The sequence below is a fragment of the Salmo salar genome, chromosome 03 (genome assembly GCF_965601325.2).
Source record: "Salmo salar chromosome 03, fSalSal1, whole genome shotgun sequence".
NCBI classification, from domain to species: domain Eukaryota; kingdom Metazoa; phylum Chordata; class Actinopteri; order Salmoniformes; family Salmonidae; genus Salmo; species Salmo salar.
Window position 1 is genome coordinate 97,917,001 of NC_138293.1, and position 22,180 is coordinate 97,939,180.

The 22,180-nt window shown below is 42.7% G+C and overlaps 1 protein-coding gene across 3 annotated transcripts; it reads left to right on the forward strand.

The window, feature by feature from the left end:
- Window positions 1–934: 934 nt before the first annotated feature.
- Window positions 935–22,054, forward strand: engase (endo-beta-N-acetylglucosaminidase). Of its 3 annotated transcripts, none has more exons than XM_045715860.2 (14): window positions 935–1,172; window positions 2,096–2,175; window positions 8,188–8,389; window positions 8,634–8,782; window positions 10,459–10,613; window positions 11,564–11,712; window positions 11,934–12,105; window positions 12,300–12,406; window positions 12,801–12,912; window positions 15,173–15,357; window positions 15,668–15,810; window positions 16,811–16,910; window positions 17,279–17,390; window positions 20,719–22,054. In XM_045715860.2, exons 1-14 carry the CDS (start codon window positions 1,057–1,059, stop codon window positions 21,100–21,102), a joined length of 2,166 nt encoding a protein of 721 aa, XP_045571816.1. In that variant the 5' UTR covers window positions 935–1,056; the 3' UTR covers window positions 21,103–22,054. The 3 variants fall into 3 exon arrangements, with proteins under 3 accessions (XP_045571816.1, XP_045571818.1, XP_045571817.1); XM_045715861.2 differs by having other exon boundaries at window positions 950–1,172; window positions 2,096–2,152; XM_045715862.2 differs by lacking the exons at window positions 17,279–17,390; window positions 20,719–22,054 and adding an exon at window positions 17,180–17,267.
- The last annotated feature ends 126 nt before the right edge of the window (window positions 22,055–22,180 follow it).

Genomic DNA, 22,180 nt, shown 5'->3' on the forward strand with positions numbered 1-22,180 from the left:
GTTGGACTAGTAACTGAAAGGTTGCCAGATTGAATCCCTGAGCTGACAAGGTAAACATTTGTTGTTCTGCCCCTGAACAAGGCAGTTAACTCACTGTTCCCCGGTAGGCCGTCATTGTAAATAAGAATTTATTCTTAACTGACTTCCGTAGTTAAACAAAGGATAAAATAAAAATCTGTCCTAAATTAAAGCCAACTAGTTAGTTCATTACTATTTTTTAAATAACTGTGACTAGTAGCCTACACTCCCCAGCTAGACTGATTAGGAACACCAAAGAGATCATCTTTAATTTCACAGGCAACCACTAGTGATGATGATGAGGGTTATTGTGAGGCCCACAATGTGCAGTCAACGTCCAGACGACGTTTGTGTGTCTTCTGGGTAGGTCACTCTATTGGCATGTCCAGCAATTATGATTTTTGGACACAATAATCCCACTATATATCTAATTATAGTGGACAAAAGATTATGAGCACCTGCTCTTTCTATGACATGAATGGTCCACCACCCGAAGGACATCCAGCCAACTTGACACAACTGTGGGAAGCATTGGAGTCAACATGGGCCAGCATCCCTGTGGAATGCTTTCAACACTTTGTAGAGTCCATGACCTGATGAATTGAGGTGTTCTGAGGGTAAACGGGGGTGCAACTGAATATTAGGAAGGTGTTCTTAATGGTTTTGTACGCTCAGTGTCTTCGTGACCTTTTGAATCACTGGCATGTTAGCATGACAAGGGGTTTTATATTGCCACCTAGTGGCCGGTATGAGGTCATAAATCCACCAGAGCCAGAAGCCCATGCCGGGTTTTCTGTCCAACAGCACGACTAACGACAGTCCCTGTCAAAAAACACATTCCACGTGATCGCCTTATCTCAGCTGTCATTCGTTGGCCGTAGCACACGCTTGAACGTCATCACAACTGCAGCCAATCGCAGTAAACAAGGAAATGTTTCTTTCGCGCTCTGTCCGGAACATGAGCAATGCAAAATTCTGCCATCGATACATGTTTATGTCTTCCATTCAGTCATAGACTTCTAACTCATATTTCTCACCATGGACGGTGCTTTGACTACTGAGCATAAGGAGGACGGGTCTTTGCGGAGGAGAAAGACAGAAGACGAAGGAGAGGATCAGATCGGGAGCAAGTTGTCAAAAACGGAAAGCACCGGGTAACTTTTTTCTGACAGCTGCCACTTCGTAGGTTGTGTAGGCCTCCCTCTGGGCTGCTCTGGGCTGCTGATAAGAGAGTTAACAGAGCACACAACCCACATTTTACAGCAGCTAAAATAAACATAATGATTTAATCAATCACATGCAATGATAAATAAAATGGTTTAAAGGAATACACTACTGAATTTCAAATCCATGCTTGGCTTCACACATGGTCTCTGTGTCTGTATGGTACTGTACTCTATGGTACTGTACTCTATGGTGCTGTACTCTATGGTACTGTACTCTATGGTACTGTACTCTATGGTACTGTACATTTACATTTTAGTCATTTAGCAGACGCTCTTATCCAGAGCGACTTACAGTAGTGAATGCATACATTTCATACGTTTTTTGTTGTTGCACTGTACTCTATGGTACTGTACTCTATGGTACTATACTGTATGGTACTGTACTCTATGGTACTGTACTGTACTCTATGGTATTGTACTCTATGGTACTGTACTGTACTCTATGGTACTATACTCTATGGTACTGTACTGTATGGTACTGTACTGTATGGTACTGTACTGTACGGTACTGTACTGTACTCTATGGTACTGTACTCTATGGTACTGTGCTCTCTGGTACTGTGCTCTCTGGTACTGTACTATGATACTGTACTCTATGGTACTGTACTGTACTCTATGGTACTTTACTCTATGGTACTGTACTGTACTCTATGGTACTGTACTCTATGGTAGTGTACTCTATGGTACTGTACTCTATGGTACTGTACTGTACTCTATGGTACTGTACTCTATGGTACTGTACTGTACTCTATGGTACTGTACTCTATGGTACTGTACTGTACTCTATGGTACTGTACTCTATGGTACTGTACTGTACATTCTAAATGTATTTGTCATGTATATTTCACCAGTTTGGAGTCTTGCTTGGATGAGCCAGTTGAGTTGAGAAGTGTTCATGAAGTCATCAGGTATGGAGCCTCATCTCTGCCAGGTTGGTACAGAGTATAGACTGTATAACAGTACAGAGTATAGACTGTATAACAGTACAGAGTATAGACTGTATAACAGTATAGACTGTATAACAGTACAGAGTATAGACTGTATAACAGTACAGAGTATAGACTGTATAACAGTACAGAGTATAGACTGTATAAGAGTATAGACTGTATAACAGTACAGAGTATAGACTGTATAACAGTACAGAGTATAGACTGTATAACAGTACAGAGTATAGACTGTATAACAGGACAGCGTATAGACTGTATAACAGTACAGAGTATAGACTGTATAACAGTACAGAGTATAGACTGTATAACAGTACAGAGTATAGACTGTATAACAGTATAGACTGTATCAGACGGTATAGACTGTATAACAGTACAGAGTATAGACTGTATAACAGTACAGAGTATAGACTGTATAACAGGGCAGAGTATAGACTGTATAACAGTACAGAGTATAGACTGTATAACAGTACAGAGTATAGACTGTATAACAGTACAGAGTATAGACTGTATAACAGTACAGAGTATAGACTGTATAACAGTATAGACTGTATAACAGTACAGAGTATAGACTGTATAACAGTACAGAGTATAGACTGTATAACAGTACAGAGTATAGACTGTATAACAGTACAGAGTATAGACTGTATAACAGGACAGAGTATAGACTGTATAACAGTACAGAGTATAGACTGTATAACAGGACAGAGTATAGACTGTATAACAGTACAGAGTATAGACTGTATAACAGTACAGAGTATAGACTGTATAACAGTACAGACTGTATAACAGTACAGAGTATAGACTGTATAACAGTACAGAGTATAGACTGTATAACAGTACAGAGTATAGACTGTATAACAGTATAGACTGTATAACAGTACAGAGTATAGACTGTATAACAGTACAGAGTATAGACTGTATAACAGTACAGAGTATAGACTGTATAACAGTACAGAGTATAGACTGTATAACAGTACAGAGTATAGACTGTATAACAGTACAGAGTATAGACTGTATAACAGTACAGAGTATAGACTGTATAACAGGACAGAGTATAGACTGTATAACAGTACAGAGTATAGACTGTATAACAGTACAGAGTATAGACTGTATAACAGTATAGACTGTATAACGGTATAGACTGTATAACAGTACAGAGTATAGACTGTATAACAGTACAGACTGTATAACAGGGCAGAGTATAGACTGTATAACAGGGCAGAGTATAGACTGTATAACAGGGCAGAGTATAGACTGTATAACAGTACAGAGTATAGACTGTATAACAGTACAGAGTATAGACTGTATAACAGTACAGAGTATAGACTGTATAACAGTACAGAGTATAGACTGTATAACAGTACAGAGTATAGACTGTATAACAGTATAGACTGTATAACAGTACAGAGTATAGACTGTATAACAGTACAGAGTATAGACTGTATAACAGTACAGAGTATAGACTGTATAACAGTACAGAGTATAGACTGTATAACAGTACAGAGTATAGACTGTATAACAGTATAGACTGTATAACAGTACAGAGTATAGACTGTATAACAGTACAGAGTATAGACTGTATAACAGTACAGAGTATAGACTGTATAACAGGACAGAGTATAGACTGTATAACAGGACAGAGTATAGACTGTATAACAGGACAGAGTATAGACTGTATAACAGTACAGAGTATAGACTGTATAACAGTACAGAGTATAGACTGTATAACAGTACAGAGTATAGACTGTATAACAGTATAGACTGTATAACAGTACAGAGTATAGACTGTATAACAGTACAGAGTATAGACTGTATAACAGTACAGAGTATAGACTGTATAACAGCAGAGTATAGACTGTATAACAGTACAGAGTATAGACTGTATAACAGTACAGAGTATAGACTGTATAACAGTACAGAGTATAGACTGTATAACAGGACAGAGTATAGACTGTATAACAGTACAGAGTATAGACTGTATAACAGTACAGAGTATAGACTGTATAACAGTATAGACTGTATAACGGTATAGACTGTATAACAGTACAGAGTATAGACTGTATAACAGTACAGAGTATAGACTGTATAACAGGGCAGAGTATAGACTGTATAACAGGGCAGAGTATAGACTGTATAACAGGGCAGAGTATAGACTGTATAACAGGGCAGAGTATAGACTGTATAACAGTACAGAGTATAGACTGTATAACAGTACAGAGTATAGACTGTATAACAGTACAGAGTATAGACTGTATAACAGTACAGAGTATAGACTGTATAACAGTATAGACTGTATAACAGTACAGAGTATAGACTGTATAACAGTACAGAGTATAGACTGTATAACAGTACAGAGTATAGACTGTATAACAGTACAGAGTATAGACTGTATAACAGTACAGAGTATAGACTGTATAACAGTACAGAGTATAGACTGTATAACAGTACAGAGTATAGACTGTATAACAGGACAGAGTATAGACTGTATAACAGTACAGAGTATAGACTGTATAACAGTACAGAGTATAGACTGTATAACAGTACAGAGTATAGACTGTATAACAGTACAGAGTATAGACTGTATAACAGTATAGACTGTATAACAGTACAGAGTATAGACTGTATAACAGTACAGAGTATAGACTGTATAACAGTACAGAGTATAGACTGTATAACAGTATAGACTGTATAACAGTACAGAGTATAGAATGTATAACAGTATAGACTGTATAACAGTACAGAGTATAGACTGTATAACAGTACAGAGTATAGACTGTATAACAGTATAGACTGTATAACAGTACAGAGTATAGACTGTATAACAGTACAGAGTATAGACTGTATAACAGTACAGAGTATAGACTGTATAACAGTATAGACTGTATAACAGTACAGAGTATAGACTGTATAACAGTATAGACTGTATAACAGTACAGAGTATAGACTGTATAACAGTACAGAGTATAGACTGTATAACAGTACAGAGTATAGACTGTATAACAGTACAGAGTATAGAATGTATAACAGTACAGAGTATAGAATGTATAACAGTACAGAGTATAGACTGTATAACAGTACAGAGTATAGAATGTATAACAGTATAGACTGTATAACAGTACAGAGTATAGACTGTATAACAGTACAGAGTATAGACTGTATAACAGTATAGAGTATAGACTGTATAACAGGACAGAGTATAGACTGTATAACAGGACAGAGTTTATACTGTATAACAGTACAGAGTATAGACTGTATAACAGTACAGAGTATAGAGTGTATAACAGGACAGAGTTTATACTGTATAACAGTACAGAGTATAGACTGTATAACAGTACAGAGTTTATACTGTATAACAGGACAGAGTATAGACTGTATAACAGTATAGACTGTATAACAGGACAGAGTATAGACTGTATAACAGGACAGAGTATAGACTGTATAACAGTACAGAGTATAGACTGTATAACAGGACAGAGTATAGACTGTATAACAGGACAGAGTATAGACTGTATAACAGGACAGAGTATAGACTGTATAACAGGACAGAGTATAGACTGTATAACAGGACAGAGTTTATACTGTATAACAGTACAGAGTATAGACTGTATAACAGTACAGAGTATAGAGTGTATAACAGGACAGAGTATAGACTGTATAACAGGACAGACTATATACTGTATAACAGTACAGAGTATAGACTGTATAACAGTACAGAGTATAGAGTGTATAACAGGACAGAGTATAGACTGTATAACAGGACAGACTATATACTGTATAACAGGACAGAGTATAGACTGTATAACAGGACAGAGTATAGACTGTATAACAGTACAGAGTATAGACTGTATAACAGGACAGAGTATAGACTGTATAACAGTACAGAGTATAGACTGTATAACAGTACAGACTATAGACTGTATAACAGTACAGAGTATAGACTGTATAACAGTATAGACTGTATAACAGTATAGACTGTATAACAGTATAGACTGTATAACAGGACAGAGTATAGACTGTATAACAGTACAGAGTATAGACTGTATAACAGTACAGAGTATAGACTGTATAACGGTATAGACTGTATAACAGTACAGAGTATAGACTGTATAACAGGACAGAGTATAGACTGTATAACAGTACAGAGTATAGACTGTATAACAGTACAGAGTATAGACTGTATAACAGTACAGAGTATAGACTGTATAACAGGACAGAGTATAGACTGTATAACAGGACAGAGTATAGACTGTATAACAGTATAGAGTATAGACTGTATAACAGTATAGACTGTATAACAGTACAGAGTATAGACTGCATAACAGTATAGACTGTATAACAGTACAGAGTGTAGACTGTATAACAGTACAGAGTATAGACTGCATAACACTATAGACTGTATAACAGTACAGAGTATAGACTGTATAACAGGACAGAGTATAGACTGTATAACAGTATAGACTGTATAACAGTACAGAGTATAGACTGTATAACAGTACAGAGTATAGACTGCATAACAGTATAGACTGTATAACAGTACAGAGTATAGACTGTATAACAGTACAGAGTATAGACTGCATAACACTATAGACTGTATAATAGTACAGAGTATAGACTGTATAACAGTATAGACTGTATAACAGGACAGAGTATAGACTGTATAACAGTACAGAGTATAGACTGTATAACAGTACAGAGTATAGACTGTATAACGACGTCGGACAGAGTATAGACTGTATAACAGGACAGAGTATAGACTGTATAACAGGACAGAGTATAGACTGTATAACAGTATAGACTGTATAACAGGACAGAGTATAGACTGTATAACAGTACAGAGTATAGACTGTATAACAGTATATTCTGTATAACAGGACAGAGTATAGACTGTATAACAGTACAGAGTATAGACTGTATAACAGTACAGAGTATAGACTGTATAACAGTATAGACTGTATAACAGGACAGAGTATAGACTGTATAACAGTACAGAGTATAGACTGTATAATAGTACAGAGTATAGACTGTATAACAGTACAGAGTATAGACTGTATAACAGTACAGAGTATAGACTGTATAACAGTACAGAGTATAGACTGTATAACAGTACAGAGTATAGACTGTATAACAGTATAGACTGTATAACAGGACAGAGTATAGACTGTATAACAGTACAGAGTATAGACTGTATAACAGTACAGAGTATAGACTGTATAACAGTACAGAGTATAGACTGTATAACAGTACAGAGTATAGACTGTATAACAGTACAGAGTATAGACTGTATAACAGGACAGAGTATAGACTGTATAACAGGACAGCGTATAGACTGTATAACAGGACAGAGTATAGACTGTATAACAGGACAGAGTATAGACTGTATAACAGTACAGAGTATAGACTGTATAACAGGACAGAGTATAGACTGTATAACAGGACAGAGTATAGACTGTATAACAGTATAGACTGTATAACAGAGTATAGACTGTAGACAGTATAGACTGTATAACAGGACAGAGTATAGACTGTATAACAGGACAGAGTATAGACTGTATAACAGGACAGAGTATAGACTGTATAACAGTACAGAGTATAGACTGTATAACGGTATAGACTGTATAACAGGACAGAGTATAGACTGTATAACAGTATAGACTGTATAACAGAGTATAGACTGTATAACAGTATAGACTGTATAACAGAGTATCGACTGTATAACAGTATAGACTGTATAACGGGACAGAGTATAGACTGTATAACAGTATAGACTGTATAACAGGACAGAGTATAGACTGTATAATAGACTGTATAACAGGACAGTGGAATGATGAAATAGCTGTAACACTCTGGTTATAGTGATTCTGGCCCTGTTCATTCAGCTCACCCACTTGTTTGGTCACCAGGCAGACCTGAAGACACATTAGTTAACCGTATTCAGTGAAAACTCAAATGTTACCCGAAGCACAAAGCACGGACCAATCTGTACCTTTCCCTTACAGCTAAGCATTATGACCCGGACACCACCGAGCCAATCAGCTCCGGCCTTCAGTCCCTGGAGGAGCTGTTGTCGTGGAAACGCAGCGAGGCCAACCCCTTCAACGTGGCGACGGTGCCCCTGGCCAATCGGGAGCCTTCTCTGGCCAGCACGCCGCACCGGACTCTGGTGAGTCACGACATGATGGGCGGATACCTGGATGACAGGTAGGTTGACCTCTCACCTCTGAACTCTCACCTGTGAACAATGAACTGCCACGTCTGTTATAGTCATAGCGTCAAAACAAGTAGACTTTGTTTGCACACTCATGACTCTTCTACGATAGGCTATTACTAAATTCTCACATAACATCGTACTCATTGTGTTGGAAGTCACTTTGGATTAAAAGTGTCTTGTTAAGTGGTATGACTAAATTCCCTCTCACCTTTGACCCCTGACCTCTCCCCCCAGGTTTCTGCAGGGAGCAGAGTCAGAGGCTCCCTATGTGTTCTACCACTGGCAGTACATCGACGTGTTTAACTACTTCAGCCACAACATGGTGACCATCCCCCCTGCCGTCTGGACTAACGCTGCTCACAGACACGGAGTCATCGTCCTGGGTGACACTCAAAGGGGCCACGTCCCAATAATCTCTCTTTCCTCCTGAAGTGTGTACTTGTTCACTACTCCCCACAAATGGGAAAACATTGGATTGATGTAGAGATGGAGTTTCTTATAACAGTCATTTCCTGTCAAATCCCTGAAGGAAAGTGAATAAGTGCACACTTTGGGAGGAAGCAGAGATTATTGGGAGATTATTATTCAAGAATACCCTTGTTATTTTAGTTTATTTTACAAATACCCTTTTCACACTACCGAGCCCCCAGCGAGGGCCAAGGGCCGTGTAGGCGCCTAAGTGGACCTGGTAATGTGTAGTGAACCATGCTGTAGGGTCTAAGTGGACCTGGTAATGTGTAGTGAACCATGCTGTAGGGCGTGGCCGGTAAGGTGGACGCGTGGGCTAAGTGGCCTGGTAGTGAGGACCATGCTGTAGGGTCTAAGTGGACCTGGTAATGTGTAGTGATCCATGCTGTAGGGTCTAAGTGGACCTGGTAATGTGTAGTGATCCATGCTGTAGGGTCTAAGTGGACCTGGTAATGTGTAGTGAACCATGCTGTAGGGTCTAAGTGGACCTGGTAATGTGTAGTGAACCATGCTGTAGGGCGTGGCCTGGTAAGGTGGACCGCGTGGGCTAAGTGGCCTGGTAGTGAGGACCATGCTGTAGGGTCTAAGTGGACCTGGTAATGTGTAGTGATCCATGCTGTAGGGTCTAAGTGGACCTGGTAATGTGTAGTGAACCATGCTGTAGAGTCTAAGTGGACCTGGTAATGTGTAGTGAACCATGCTGTAGGGTCTAAGTGGACCTGGTAATGTGTAGTGAACCATGCTGTAGGGTCTAAGTGGACCTGGTAATGTGTAGTGATCCATGCTGTAGGGTCTAAGTGGACCTGGTAATGTGTAGTGAACCATGCTGTAGGGTCTAAGTGGACCTGGTAATGTGTAGTGAACCATGCTGTAGGGTCTAAGTGGACCTGGTAATGTGTAGTGATCCATGCTGTAGGGTCTAAGTGGACCTGGTAATGTGTAGTGAACCATGCTGTAGGGTCTAAGTGGACCTGGTAATGTGTAGTGAACCATGCTGTAGGGTCTAAGTGGACCTGGTAATGTGTAGTGAACCATGCTGTAGGGTCTAAGTGGACCTGGTAATGTGTAGTGATCCATGCTGTAGGGTCTAAGTGGACCTGGTAATGTGTAGTGAACCATGCTGTAGGGTCTAAGTGGACCTGGTAATGTGTAGTGAACCATGCTGTAGGGTCTAAGTGGACCTGGTAATGTGTAGTGAACCATGCTGTAGGGTCTTAGTGGACCGGCCCAACAGTGTGAAAGTGGTACAGTATGTAGTACTGTATTGTCGGTTCTCTGCCTCCACTCAGAGGAACTGTTGTCTACACTCCTACTGGGGAGAGACGTTGCTCTACTTTCTCAGCCAGTTGAGAGGTTTAGTTTCACTTTTAAAACCTCGATTGTTTGTGACCTTCAGGCTTTAGTCTGTGGTTTTCACGTCTCACTGTGTACGTGTGTGTGTGTGTGTGTGTGTGTGTGTGTGTGTGTGTGTGTGTGTGTGTGTGTGTGTGTGTGTGTGTGTGTGTGAGACAGTACTGAAAGTCACACTGCTGATTGGTCTGTTTGAGTTCCACAGTGACTGATCAACGGCTGTGATTGGCTTGTTCTCTAGGCACCTTCATCACTGAGTGGACGGACGGGGGGAAGATGTGCGAGGTCTTCCTGAAAGAGGAGGAGTCTTACAGGGCCGTAGCTGATAGGCTGGTTCAGATAGTCCACTGTTACGGCTTCGATGGTTGGCTGATCAACATCGAGAACCCTCTCGGTGTGAGTTTTCTAACTTTTAACAGTTTGTTATTCTATTCTAAACTCGTCTGTTGCTGTGCTATAGAGACGTTGGTTTTCATTATGTTGTGGGTGCGTTGAAAAATGGCACTATATTCCCCCTCTATTCCCTATAACTAGTGCACTATATTCCCCCTCTATTCCCTATAACTAGTGCACTATATTCCCCCTCTATTCCCTATAACTAGTGCACTATATTCCCCCTCTATTCCCTATAACTAGTGCACTATATTCCCCCTCTATTCCCTATAACTAGTGCACTATATTCCCCCTCTATTCCCTATAACTAGTGCACTATATTTCCCCTCTATTCCCTATAACTAGTGCACTATATTCCCCCTCTATTCCCTAACTAGTGCACTATATTCCCCCTCTATTCCCTAACTAGTGCACTTTATTCCCCCTCTATTCCCTATAAGTAGTGCACTATATTCCCCCTCTATTCCCTATAACTAGTGCACTATATTCCCCCTCTATTCCCTATAACTAGTGCACTATATTCCCACTCTATTTCCTATAAGTAGTGCCCTATATAGTGAATTCGGTGCATTGGGGACACAGCCAGTCTTTACACCTCTTCACCTGTAGACACTAGTTTACTTCTGAAAGGAGTGTACAGGTTAAAGCAATATGGTAGAAACAGCAATAATTAGCTCATGAGTTGTCTGCACGCTGTGCTGAACCCAGAACGTCAACAATGAAAAGTCCTTCAGACCTATAGTCTCCCTGTTATCTGCTGTTCTACAGTATACTGACGTCTATTACTGTGCTATGAACACATTGGTCTGACACATACAATATGACAACAGTGCAGCCTTAATGGGTCCTGGTCTAAAGTAGTGGACTAGAGGACAGAGGGGGCCATTTGGGTAACACGTTGATGATTGATAACATGTATGTACTCTGCCCTCCGTCTCCTCCCGTGTAATTAGGAGACTGCTGTGAAGAACACTCCTCTGTTTCTACGTTATCTGACTGACCAGATGCATGAGAGAGTCCCTGGTAGTATGGTGTTGTGGTATGACTCTGTCCTGGAGAACGGACAGCTCAAATGGCAGAATGAACTCAACCCATCCAACAGGTAGGTGGACGGGGGAGAGGAGGTGAGGGAGGGGGGACAGGAAAGGAGAGGGGGGAGGGAGTGGAAAATGTGGATAGGGAAGATAAGGAGATCTTTTACACCTCTCTCTCCACTCCCCCTTCACCTCTCTCTCTCTCCACACCCCCCTTCACCTCTCTCTCTCTCCACTCCCCCTTCACCTCTCTCTCTCTCTCTCTCTCTCCACTCCCCCCTTCTCTCAGAGTGTTTTTCTCAGCGTGTGATGGTATCTTCACCAACTATAACTGGACAGAGCAGAGCCTGGAGAGAATGAAGGCCTACTCAGCTGCTCAGGGCCGGCTGGCGGACATCTTTGTTGGGGTGGACGTGTTCGCCAGGGGAGAGGTGGTGGGAGGGAAGCTGGAGACTAATAAGGTTAGAACTGGGAGGGGGAGGGTCGGGAGATGGTGGGAGGAGGGTAGGGTGTGTGTGTCAGTGCTTAGTCACAGGTACACGTGTGTGTGTCTTAAAGAAGTGGAGTTTATTATGGTGGTGTGTGTGATCATAAAAAAGTGGTGTGTGCTCGTAACAATATATAAACATCAGTCTCTCTCTCTCTCCCCCTTCAGGCTCTGGAGATGATTCGTAAACATGACTTCTCTACGGCCATCTTTGCTCCAGGCTGGGTGTACGAGTCCATCCCAGACAAGACTGACTTCAGGAAGGAACAGGACAGGTGAGATGAACTTCCACTGTGTAATGTAGTGCCGTGGTTGTTTAGGGGATTTTGTCTGATGCAGTGGGATGTTGTATCGAACGCCACACCGTAAGTGCCTCTGGGAAATATGAAGTTATGCTGTCTATCTAAGGACTGTAGATGAGTATGAGGCATGTAGCTAACATCTGGTGCTAACATCTGGTGCTAACATCTGGTGCTAACATCTGGTGCTAACATCTGGTGCCATGTTTGTTATACATGGCCCCTGGACCGTGTTGAATAAACTAATAAAATAGAAGATATAGTCTATCTTATAAAAGCGCTCACTCATACCACACGTAGCATTAGCCACAGTCGAAGTGACCCTCCTATGTCATATCCTACAATGTCACATCCTGTTTCCTGTGTGCAGGTTCTGGTCTCTCCTGTCTGACTTCCTGTATGTCCACCGGCCCTCGTCGCCCCTCCCATTCGTCTCCTCCTTCTGCCAGGGTGCTGGGACCAGCCTCTACTGGAGGGGACAGGTGAGTGAGTGAGACAGAGAGAACAGCCTCTCTAAACAGACAGCAGCACCTCTTATCAAATCCTCCTCTCCTCTTCCACCTGATCTACATCCCTAGTTCCCAGAACGTTTTCAACACTGACCCATCTTAAGCCTATACAACTTTCATGTTACCCTCCAAAATAGTCTCTTAGACCATGGACCAATAGCATTACCATGACCCACCAGGGGGTCCCAAGTCTACCCACCATGTGGGTAACAACTAGGGCAGGCACAATTACTGTGTAACTGACGGTTATGGATGAAGACCGTCATGAAAATAAAATAACTGTCATAACCGTTGAAGAAGCAGGACTGAAGATGGGACGACCGGGCATTCGTACGATTTGAGTCCGTTTCTACAAAAACATGGACTCTTTAACAAAGTGATGAAACTTTGTTGCCCCTTGTTGAAATCTGCAAGGTGTTGTTGCGAAAAATGAATAGAAATGGGCTTGGAACCTCTGACTTTGGCAATTTGACTGGTAAACTCATTGGTACACAACATTTCATGACTATTCATGAGTGTTGACGTAGAACCCGTCGGGTGATTGGTTGAGCCTTATTGGAGTGCGTGATGTCACACAGGTGCTCTACACAGCCATCTGGTTGGCTAGCTCGCGCCACAGGTATGAGCAGTTAGCACTGACCGAACGACTCGTCAAACACAGCTTCAGCTAATTAAACCCTCACCAGCTAGCTACCAATCTATTTTAATTTCACTGTCCGATCATTCAACAAAAAAATGAGCCCAATAATTGTTATTTTTACCTTTCCACAAACGGTCTGTATATGTTCCTTGATATGAGCAAGTTAGGTCATGCGTCCACAATTAGTTAGTGGCTACTGCCTGGTCAGTGATCTAGCTAGCTACATTGAAATAATTAGCTATCCTAAATGCGCTGGTCAGTGGATAAACTAAGTTGAAAATATTTGTCTGAAAATAACCTAGTCGCCAGTTATTGTTGCTCGTGGTGGGATCATTTCTAGGTAGCCTGTGTTCCCATGAGCTCCCAAGTCTAAAGAGTTGTGTATTTTGGCATCCACGATAAGCTAACTAACTAGTTGGCTACTGCACGTCCAGTGTGAGCCAGAATGCTAGCTACATTTCAGTCAGTAGCTATCCTTCTAAATGCGGTGGTTGCTGGATAAACTAGTTATGAGAACATATTTGGCTGAAAACAAACAAGTAGCCAGTTGAATCATATCTAACCCGCTGGCTCCTGGCTGAAGCATATGTCCCCATGAGCTCCCGAGCCTAGTTAACGTCGCAAGTTAGCATTTCGCTAGCTAGCTAAGTTGTTTTATACGAAAACAGCTGATATGAATCAAACACTGAAGCTAGCTAGTGTAACCGATGTGAAATGGCTAGTTAGTTAGCAGCGGCGGTGCGTGCTAATAGCGTTTCAATCGGTGACGTCACTCGCTCTGAGACTTGTTGATGTGTGCAAGGGTCCCTGGTTCGAGCCCAGGTTGGGGCGAAGAGAGGGACGGAACCTACACTGTTACACTAGCAAGCCCTCTTCTGCGACAATGTTATTGGAGAGCAGGAATGTCATATTTGTATTTTAAATGTATGTGAACTGCCATTAAAGTTGGTGGTTACTACTGGTTTCAGATCCGATGTAAGAGAAATTGTCCGCCATGTTTCGGTAAGGCTCATAGTGATGTCACGCACTCAAGAAGGCTCAACCAATCACCTGCCGGTCGATAATATTCATAAAATTGCCCCCACCATGGCTGCCTGGGTATTGTGATGCAGTACTTTCCATGATTATGTCGAATTTTCATTCAAATGATGTTAACTGATGTGGCTCATGCAATGTAATGTATTTATCAGTTGAGTTGTATCAACAAATCACAGCACATATTCATGGGTATACTTCCTGCTTTGCTCCTATGGGTACACTCTCAATGGTTGCCATTCCACCCATTATGCCATCATTGACTTGAATGGGGACTCCTGTTCTATTCATTTTATTTCTATGGCAGCACATGCAGTTAGGAGAGGAGGAAGGGAGAAAATGTGTTCAGAGGTTATTACGGAGACTGCGGCCATTTGGCTGCCCAATTATCGGCATCCAAAATTCCATGACTGTCACACTACTAGTAACAACAAGGATCTGGGTCTTCTTTGGAATGCATTGTACTGCAATATGTATCACTGAATGGGTTTCTGTCCTATTTGTGTCCTGTAGTTACCCTCTGATCTGTCCTGTGTGTCTGTCTGCTGGGTTGTGTAGCGTGAGGTGGATCGTAGCTGGTTCAACCTGGATGCCCAGGAGCTGCAACCCCTATACTACAAAGAGACCCTTGAGGGGGAGGGCTGGCTGAGGACCCAGGGCTGCCCTGAAGATGCCTGGAGCGGGGGCAGCTCTCTGCTCGTAGAGGGCGTCCTACCCTCCATGCTGTCTAAAGTCTGCGCCAGGTAGGGGAGTGTGTTAATGAGAGCTAGTAGATTCCTCTTACAACTTTAAGGATTCAAATGCTATGGCCCCTCTCTCTCTTCCCCTCTCCCTCTTTTCCCCTCGCTCTCTCTCTTCCCCTCTCCCTCTTTTCCCCTCGCTCCCTCTCTTCCCCTCGCTCCCTCTCTTCCCCTCGCTCCCTCTTTCCCCCTCGCTCCCTCTCTTCCCCTCGCTCCCTCTCTTCCCCTCGCTCCCTCTCTTCCCCTCACTCCATCCCTCCCCTCTCTCTCTCTCTTCTCCCTCTCTTTTCCCATCTCCTCTCTCCCCTCCCAGGATCTTTTCTCTCCAGGTGCCTCTATCCTCCAGGGTCTTTGTGTCTCTGATCTATAAGCCGTCTCCTGGGGTCACTGTCTCTCTGGAGTTAAAGACTGCTGATGCTACACTCTGCACACACAGAGGTGTCCAGGATATACCTAGTGAGTCATATCATACACAGTTCAGGATATACCTAGTGAGTCATATCACACACAGTTCAGGATATACCTAGTGAGTCATATCACACACAGTTCAGGATATACCCAGTGAGTCATATTACACACAGTTCAGGATATACCTAGTGAGTCATATCTCACACAGTTCAGGATATACCTAGTGAGTCAGTCATATCACACACAGTTCAGGATATACCTAGTGAGTCAGTCATATCACACACAGTTCAGGATATATCTAGTGAGTCAGTCATATTACACACAGTTCAGGATATACCTAGTGAGTCATATCACACACAGTTCAGGATATACCTAGTGAGTCAGTCATATCACACACAGTTCAGGATATACCTAGTGAGTCATATCACACACAGTTCAGGATATACCTAGTCAGTCATATCACACACAGTTCAGGATATACCTAGTGAGTCAGTCATATTACACACAGTTCAGGATATACCTAGTGAGTCAGTCATATTACACACAGTTCAGGATATATCTAGTGAGTCAGTCATATTACAACACAGTTCAGGATATACCTAGTGAGTCAGTCATATCACACACAGTTCAGGATATACCTAGTGAGTCAGTCATATTACACACAGTTCAGGATATACCTAGTGAGTCATATCACACACAGTTCAGGATATACCTAGTGAGTCAGTCATATCACACAGTTCAGGATATACCTAGTGAGTCAGTCATATCACACACAGTTCAGGATATACCTAGTGAGTCATATCACACACAGTTCAGGATATACCTAGTGAGTCATATCACACACAGTTCAGGATATACCTAGTGAGTCATATCACACACAGTTCAGGATATACCTAGTGAGTCATATCTCACACAGTTCAGGATATACCTAGTGAGTCAGTCATATCACACACAGTTCAGGATATACCTAGTGAGTCAGTCATATCACACACAGGAGTTGTAATGTGTTGTATTATTATTGAGTGTGTGTGTGTGTGTGTGTGTGTAGCCAGCAGTGTTGAGCCTGCTGCTTTAACAGAGGACCACCAGTTGGTGAGACAGTTCTCTCAGAGCTGTGGACAGTGGAACCCAGACGGATGGACTGTCAGGTAAGAAGACCTCTGTGTGTGTGTGCGTGGTCAAAAGAGTGTGTGTGTGTTCCCAATTGAAGCTGCAGGGCTGTGCTCTCAGGGATGTGTGTGTGTGATATAGGCTAGTAATACTGTTTGTAATAATGTGTGTGTGTGATATAGGTTAGTAATACTGTTTGTAATAACGTGTGTGTGTGATATAGGCTAGTAATACTGTTTGTAATAACGTGTGTGTGTGATATAGGCTAGTAATACTGTTTGTAATAACGTGTGTGTGTGTGTGTTAGGTGTTCCCAGTTGGAGCTGCAGGGCTGTACTCTGAGGGATGTGTGTGTGTGTGATATAGGCTAGTAATACTGTTTGTAATAACGTGTGTGTGTGGCCAGGTGTTCCCAGTTGGAGCTGCAGGGCTGTACTCTGAGGGATGTGTGTGTGAGCGTGCAGCGTGATGGAGGAGATAAGGACACACCCTTTAAATGCCGGGTCGGAGAGATTATGGTGAGAGCGAGAGAGACCTTACCACAGAATTACCCGTCACCAGAATGATATCTGTCCCAGACTCTTAGGCCTGGGGCCTCATTTTATCAATATTGTTTAGAAACCGTTCTAAAATACGGAATTTAGAATGTTCGTACACATAGAAAAAAAGTGTGATTTATCGAACAATCCTATGAGTGTTATAGGCACACCGGTAGGATATAACCGTTGATAAATACCAATTGTTCTCTGCCTCAGTGCTCGTGCATGACCTTAGCAATTTGCATTTCAAAACACCTCTATGGTCAAAATCTTCCCTTTAAAGCCTGTGGGGAATACACAACGCCGTACCAGGAAGTACAACGACACAACCAGAGACTGAAACAGAGGTGCCTAGTGTCAGAGGTTGAGTACAACCACAATGTTTGATTGGACTCGCTCAGTTGTGGTTTGACCTGTAAAAATGACAACATAGCTACAAAGACAGGACCATTAGGACAATTCAAGTTGCTTTAGCAAATGACAAATATACTTCAAATGAGTAGCTAGGCAACACTCACCAGTAAAGCCATCCATCCTCAACAGCTCTCTCCTGTAGACGTAGTAGGCCGACACTGTTGTTCTGCAGAATGAACGAGTCGTTCTTTCCACCTGGCCACCACATTCAGCAGCTACACTGTTGTTCTGCAGAATGAACAAGTCGTTCTTTCCACCTGGCCACCACATTCAGCAGCTACACTGTTGTTCTGCAGAATGAACGAGTCGTTCTTTCCACCACATTCAGCAGCTACACTGTTGTTCTGCAGAATGAACGAGTCGTTCTTTCCACCTGGCCACCACATTCAGCAGCTACACTGTTGTTCTGCAGAATGAACAAGTCGTTCTTTCCACCTGGCCACCACATTCAGCAGCAACACTGTTGTTCTGCAGAATGAACGAGCCGTTCTTTCCACCACATTCAGCAGCTACACTGTTGTTCTGCAGAATGAACGAGTCGTTCTTTCCACCTGGCCACCACATTCAGCAGCAACACTGTTGTTCTGCAGAATGAACAAGTCGTTCGTTCCACCTGGCCACCACATTCAGCAGCAACACTGTTGTTCTGCAGAATGAACGAGCCGTTCTTTCCACCTGGCCACCACATTCAGCAACATTAAGAGAGGAAGCATTTCCTGTTCACATACAGTAGATGAACTCGTTTTGGGATGGTGCTTTTAATGGCGATGTGGGGGCTGTCTAGTTCTCTGTTGGTATTTGGGAAGCCTGATGGAAAAGAAACCCCTCTTGACTTCAACCTGTTTGTTTAGCTGATGATTGCATCTGAAACGTCGGCTCATCGAGGGCTGGGAGATGCCGATCGGCAAGTTCCCGGTGAAAGTGCTCGTTGCCAAACCCCCAAGGGTGGATAGCACTTGGATGTGCACCGGAATGGCATGTGTTTGCCTTTCTAAAGTAGCTCTTAAATCCTCAATAATCCTATAAGATTGGTTTTGGGAAACAAAATCTGATGAGCCAATCTGTACTTTCTGGAAAAAAAGTCCCACCGGTCTCTAAATATATAGTGTGTAAATCCTCAAACAGGGCAAGATCATCCATCTCTCATTGGATTTCCCATTATCTCTGTCTTTTTATAGTGTTTTAACAAATGTTTCACTTTCACACGTGCATCTAATTTAACAAATGACTGGACTTTTTATTTGGATTATTATCGTAACAAATGCACTGATGTGGTCAAATTTTATGATACAGCCTATCGAGATACACTACATGACCAAAAGTATATGGACACCTGCTAGTCGAACATCTCATAAAAAAATCACGGGCATTAATATGGAGTTGGTCCCCCCTTTGCTGCTATAACAGCCTCCACTCTTCTGGGAAGGCTTTCCACTAGATGTTGGAACATTGCTGCGGGGACTTGCTTCCATTCAGCCACAAGAGCATTAGTGAGGTCGGGCTCTGATGTTGGGCGATTAGGCCTGACTAACAGTTGGCGTTCCAATTCATCCTGAAGGTGTTCGATGGGGTTGAGGTCAGGGCTCTGTGCAGGCCAGTCAAGTTCTTCCACACCGATCTCGACAAACCATTTCTGTATGGACCTGGCTTTGTGCACGGGGGCATTGTCATGCTGAAACAGGAAAGGGCCTTCCAAACTGTTGCCACAAAGTTGAAAGCACAGAATCGTCTAGAGCGTTAAGATTTCCCTACACTGGAACCATGAAAAACAGCCCCAGACCTTTATTCCTCCTCCACCAAACTTTACAGTTGGCACTATGCATTGGGGCAGGTAGCGTTCTCCTGGCATCTGCCAAACCTAGATTCATCCGTCAGACTTTGATAAAAAAAAAAATTACCTTTATTTAACTAGGCAAGTCAGTTAAGAACAAATTCTTATTTTCAATGACGGCCTAGGAACAGTGGGTTAACTGCCTTGTTCAGGGGCAGAATGACAGATTTTGACCTTGTCAGCTCGGGGATTCGATCTTGCAACCTTTCGGTTACTAGTCCAACGCTCTAACCACTAGGCTACCTGCCGCCCCACGGTGAAGCGCGATTCATCACTCCAGAGTTCAATGGCGGCGAGCTTTACACCACTCCAGGTGACGCTTGCCTTTGCGCATGGTGATCTTAGGCTTGTGTGCGGCTGCTCGGTCATGGAAACCCATTTCATGAAGCTCCCGACAAAGTTCTTGTGCTGACGTGCTACAGGCAGTTTGGAACTCGGTAGTGAGTGTTGCAACCGAGGATAAGATTTTTACGTGCTATGCGCTTCGGCACTTGGCGGTCCCGTTCTGTGAGCATGTGTGGCCTACCACTTTAAGGCTGAGCCGTTGTCGCTCCTAGACATTTTCACTTCACAATAACAGCACTTACAGATGACCGGGACAGCTCTAGCAGGGCAGACTGACATGTTGGAAAGGTGGCATCCTATGACGGTGCCACGTTGAAAGTCACTGAGCTCTTCAGTAAGGCCATTCTACTGCCAATGTTTGACAATAGAGATTGCTTGGCTGTGTGCTACATTTTATACACCTGTCAGCAATGGGTGTGGCTGAAATAGCTGAATCTACTAATTTGAAGGGGTGTCCACATACTTTTGTATATGTAGTGTATATTTGACCAACAAATGCATATCTGTATTCCCAGTCATGTGAAATCCATAGATTAGGGCCTAATTCATTGATTTATTTCATCTCAGTAAAATCTTTGTTGCATTTATATTTTTGTTCAGTGTAAGTAATGTTGTAACTGTTTGTACATTTCAATCATTTATAAAAGTGACTGATTTGTTTCTTAGACGATGTCTGTCTTTATCTTTCCTTTGTCTCCCTCATCTCCCCCTCTCCAGATCCTGGATGCTGAGTCCCTCTCCGTTCCTCCCCTCCCAGTCCAGAGTGTGTGTATCTATGACGTGGTGTGGCTGAGGGGCGCCAGTAAACTTCATCTCAACGCCACCCTGCGCTGGCGCTACCCTGCCCAACTCGTACGCCACTTCCTGGTGTACTGGCGCCGGCTGAGAGGTCCAGACCCCCGGATCCCATCTGGGAAGCTGGCCCTGATTGGCCGAGCCTACTGCCCCTTGTTCCGGGTGACCGAGCTGACGGTTCCAGAACCTCCAGGTCTTCTAGAACTGGTGGTGGAACCCGTGTCTCGGGAGGGGTTCCGTGTTCCTGAGTCTCAATGGGGGAGGAGGAGTCTCAGTTATACTGAGGAGAGGACGGACCAATCATAAGACAGTAAAAGGGTAGCAACGTACTGGCTGTCCCAAATGGAACCCTATTCCCTATATAGTGCACTACATGGACCCATAGGGCTCTGGCCAATGTAGTGCACTATATAGGGAATAGGGTGCCATTTAGGATGTACTATTGGACTTGCTACTCCACTTCCTTTCCAGAACACGTCCTGTCCAGTCAGTGATAACCTGATTCAGTACGCTAGTTTGTAGTGATGTGATCCTCCTAGTCACCTATAGTTACCCATTTTTTCTAGTAAAGAAAGTCTATATTTTTAATAAATAAGCTTCCCAGAACAATTAGGGGAACTCCGCATTAGAGAAGCCTAGGCCAGAATTCAACATGAAGTGTGCTGTAGGTAATTCCCGATTGAGCCGACATCTGCAGCCCTTACTGTGAATGCAATCTGAGCAGATGCAGGGACATTGCCTTTAAAAAAGGTGCATTGTTGAGAGCTCTCTACAACGTGCCACAGATTGAATCCTCGGAGAGCAAGCAGGACTGGACAGGTGAGAGTAAGCCAGAACGTGGTGCAGTGTCTTCTGGGTGCAGAGCAAGGGAAGGATACTTCAAGCAGTACATAGAGATTCCCCCCAATACATATAGACTCCCCAATTGGGCAAAAGCCCTTCCTCTCGGCGACTCCTCCGTGACCCAGAAACCGATAAGTGGTCGAGGAGTGTGTCAATACGTTAATCGGAGAAGGAAGGAGTTCCACAGAGGATGCGGCAGGAAGTGACACCCACCCTTTTGTTTTTTCTAAGGAGAAAAGCATGCACACTTTAAAACTACACGCTACGCTTCCTTTCACTGCTAGGTAAAACTACACGCTACGCTTCCTTTCATCTAGAAAACTGGCTACATTTATTTTGGGATTCTCTTGTAAAAAATAATATTCACCACATGCTAAATGAATTAAAGCAACAATAAAGATACTTTATAAAAATATATATAAAAAAAAAAAAATCTGAATTTTGTTTGAGTCAAAACATTTGCACAACAGTGTTCCATGTTGGTTACTGAATGTCTGACAGTTCGGTTTGACAAAACAACATGAGGACATTTCTAAAATGT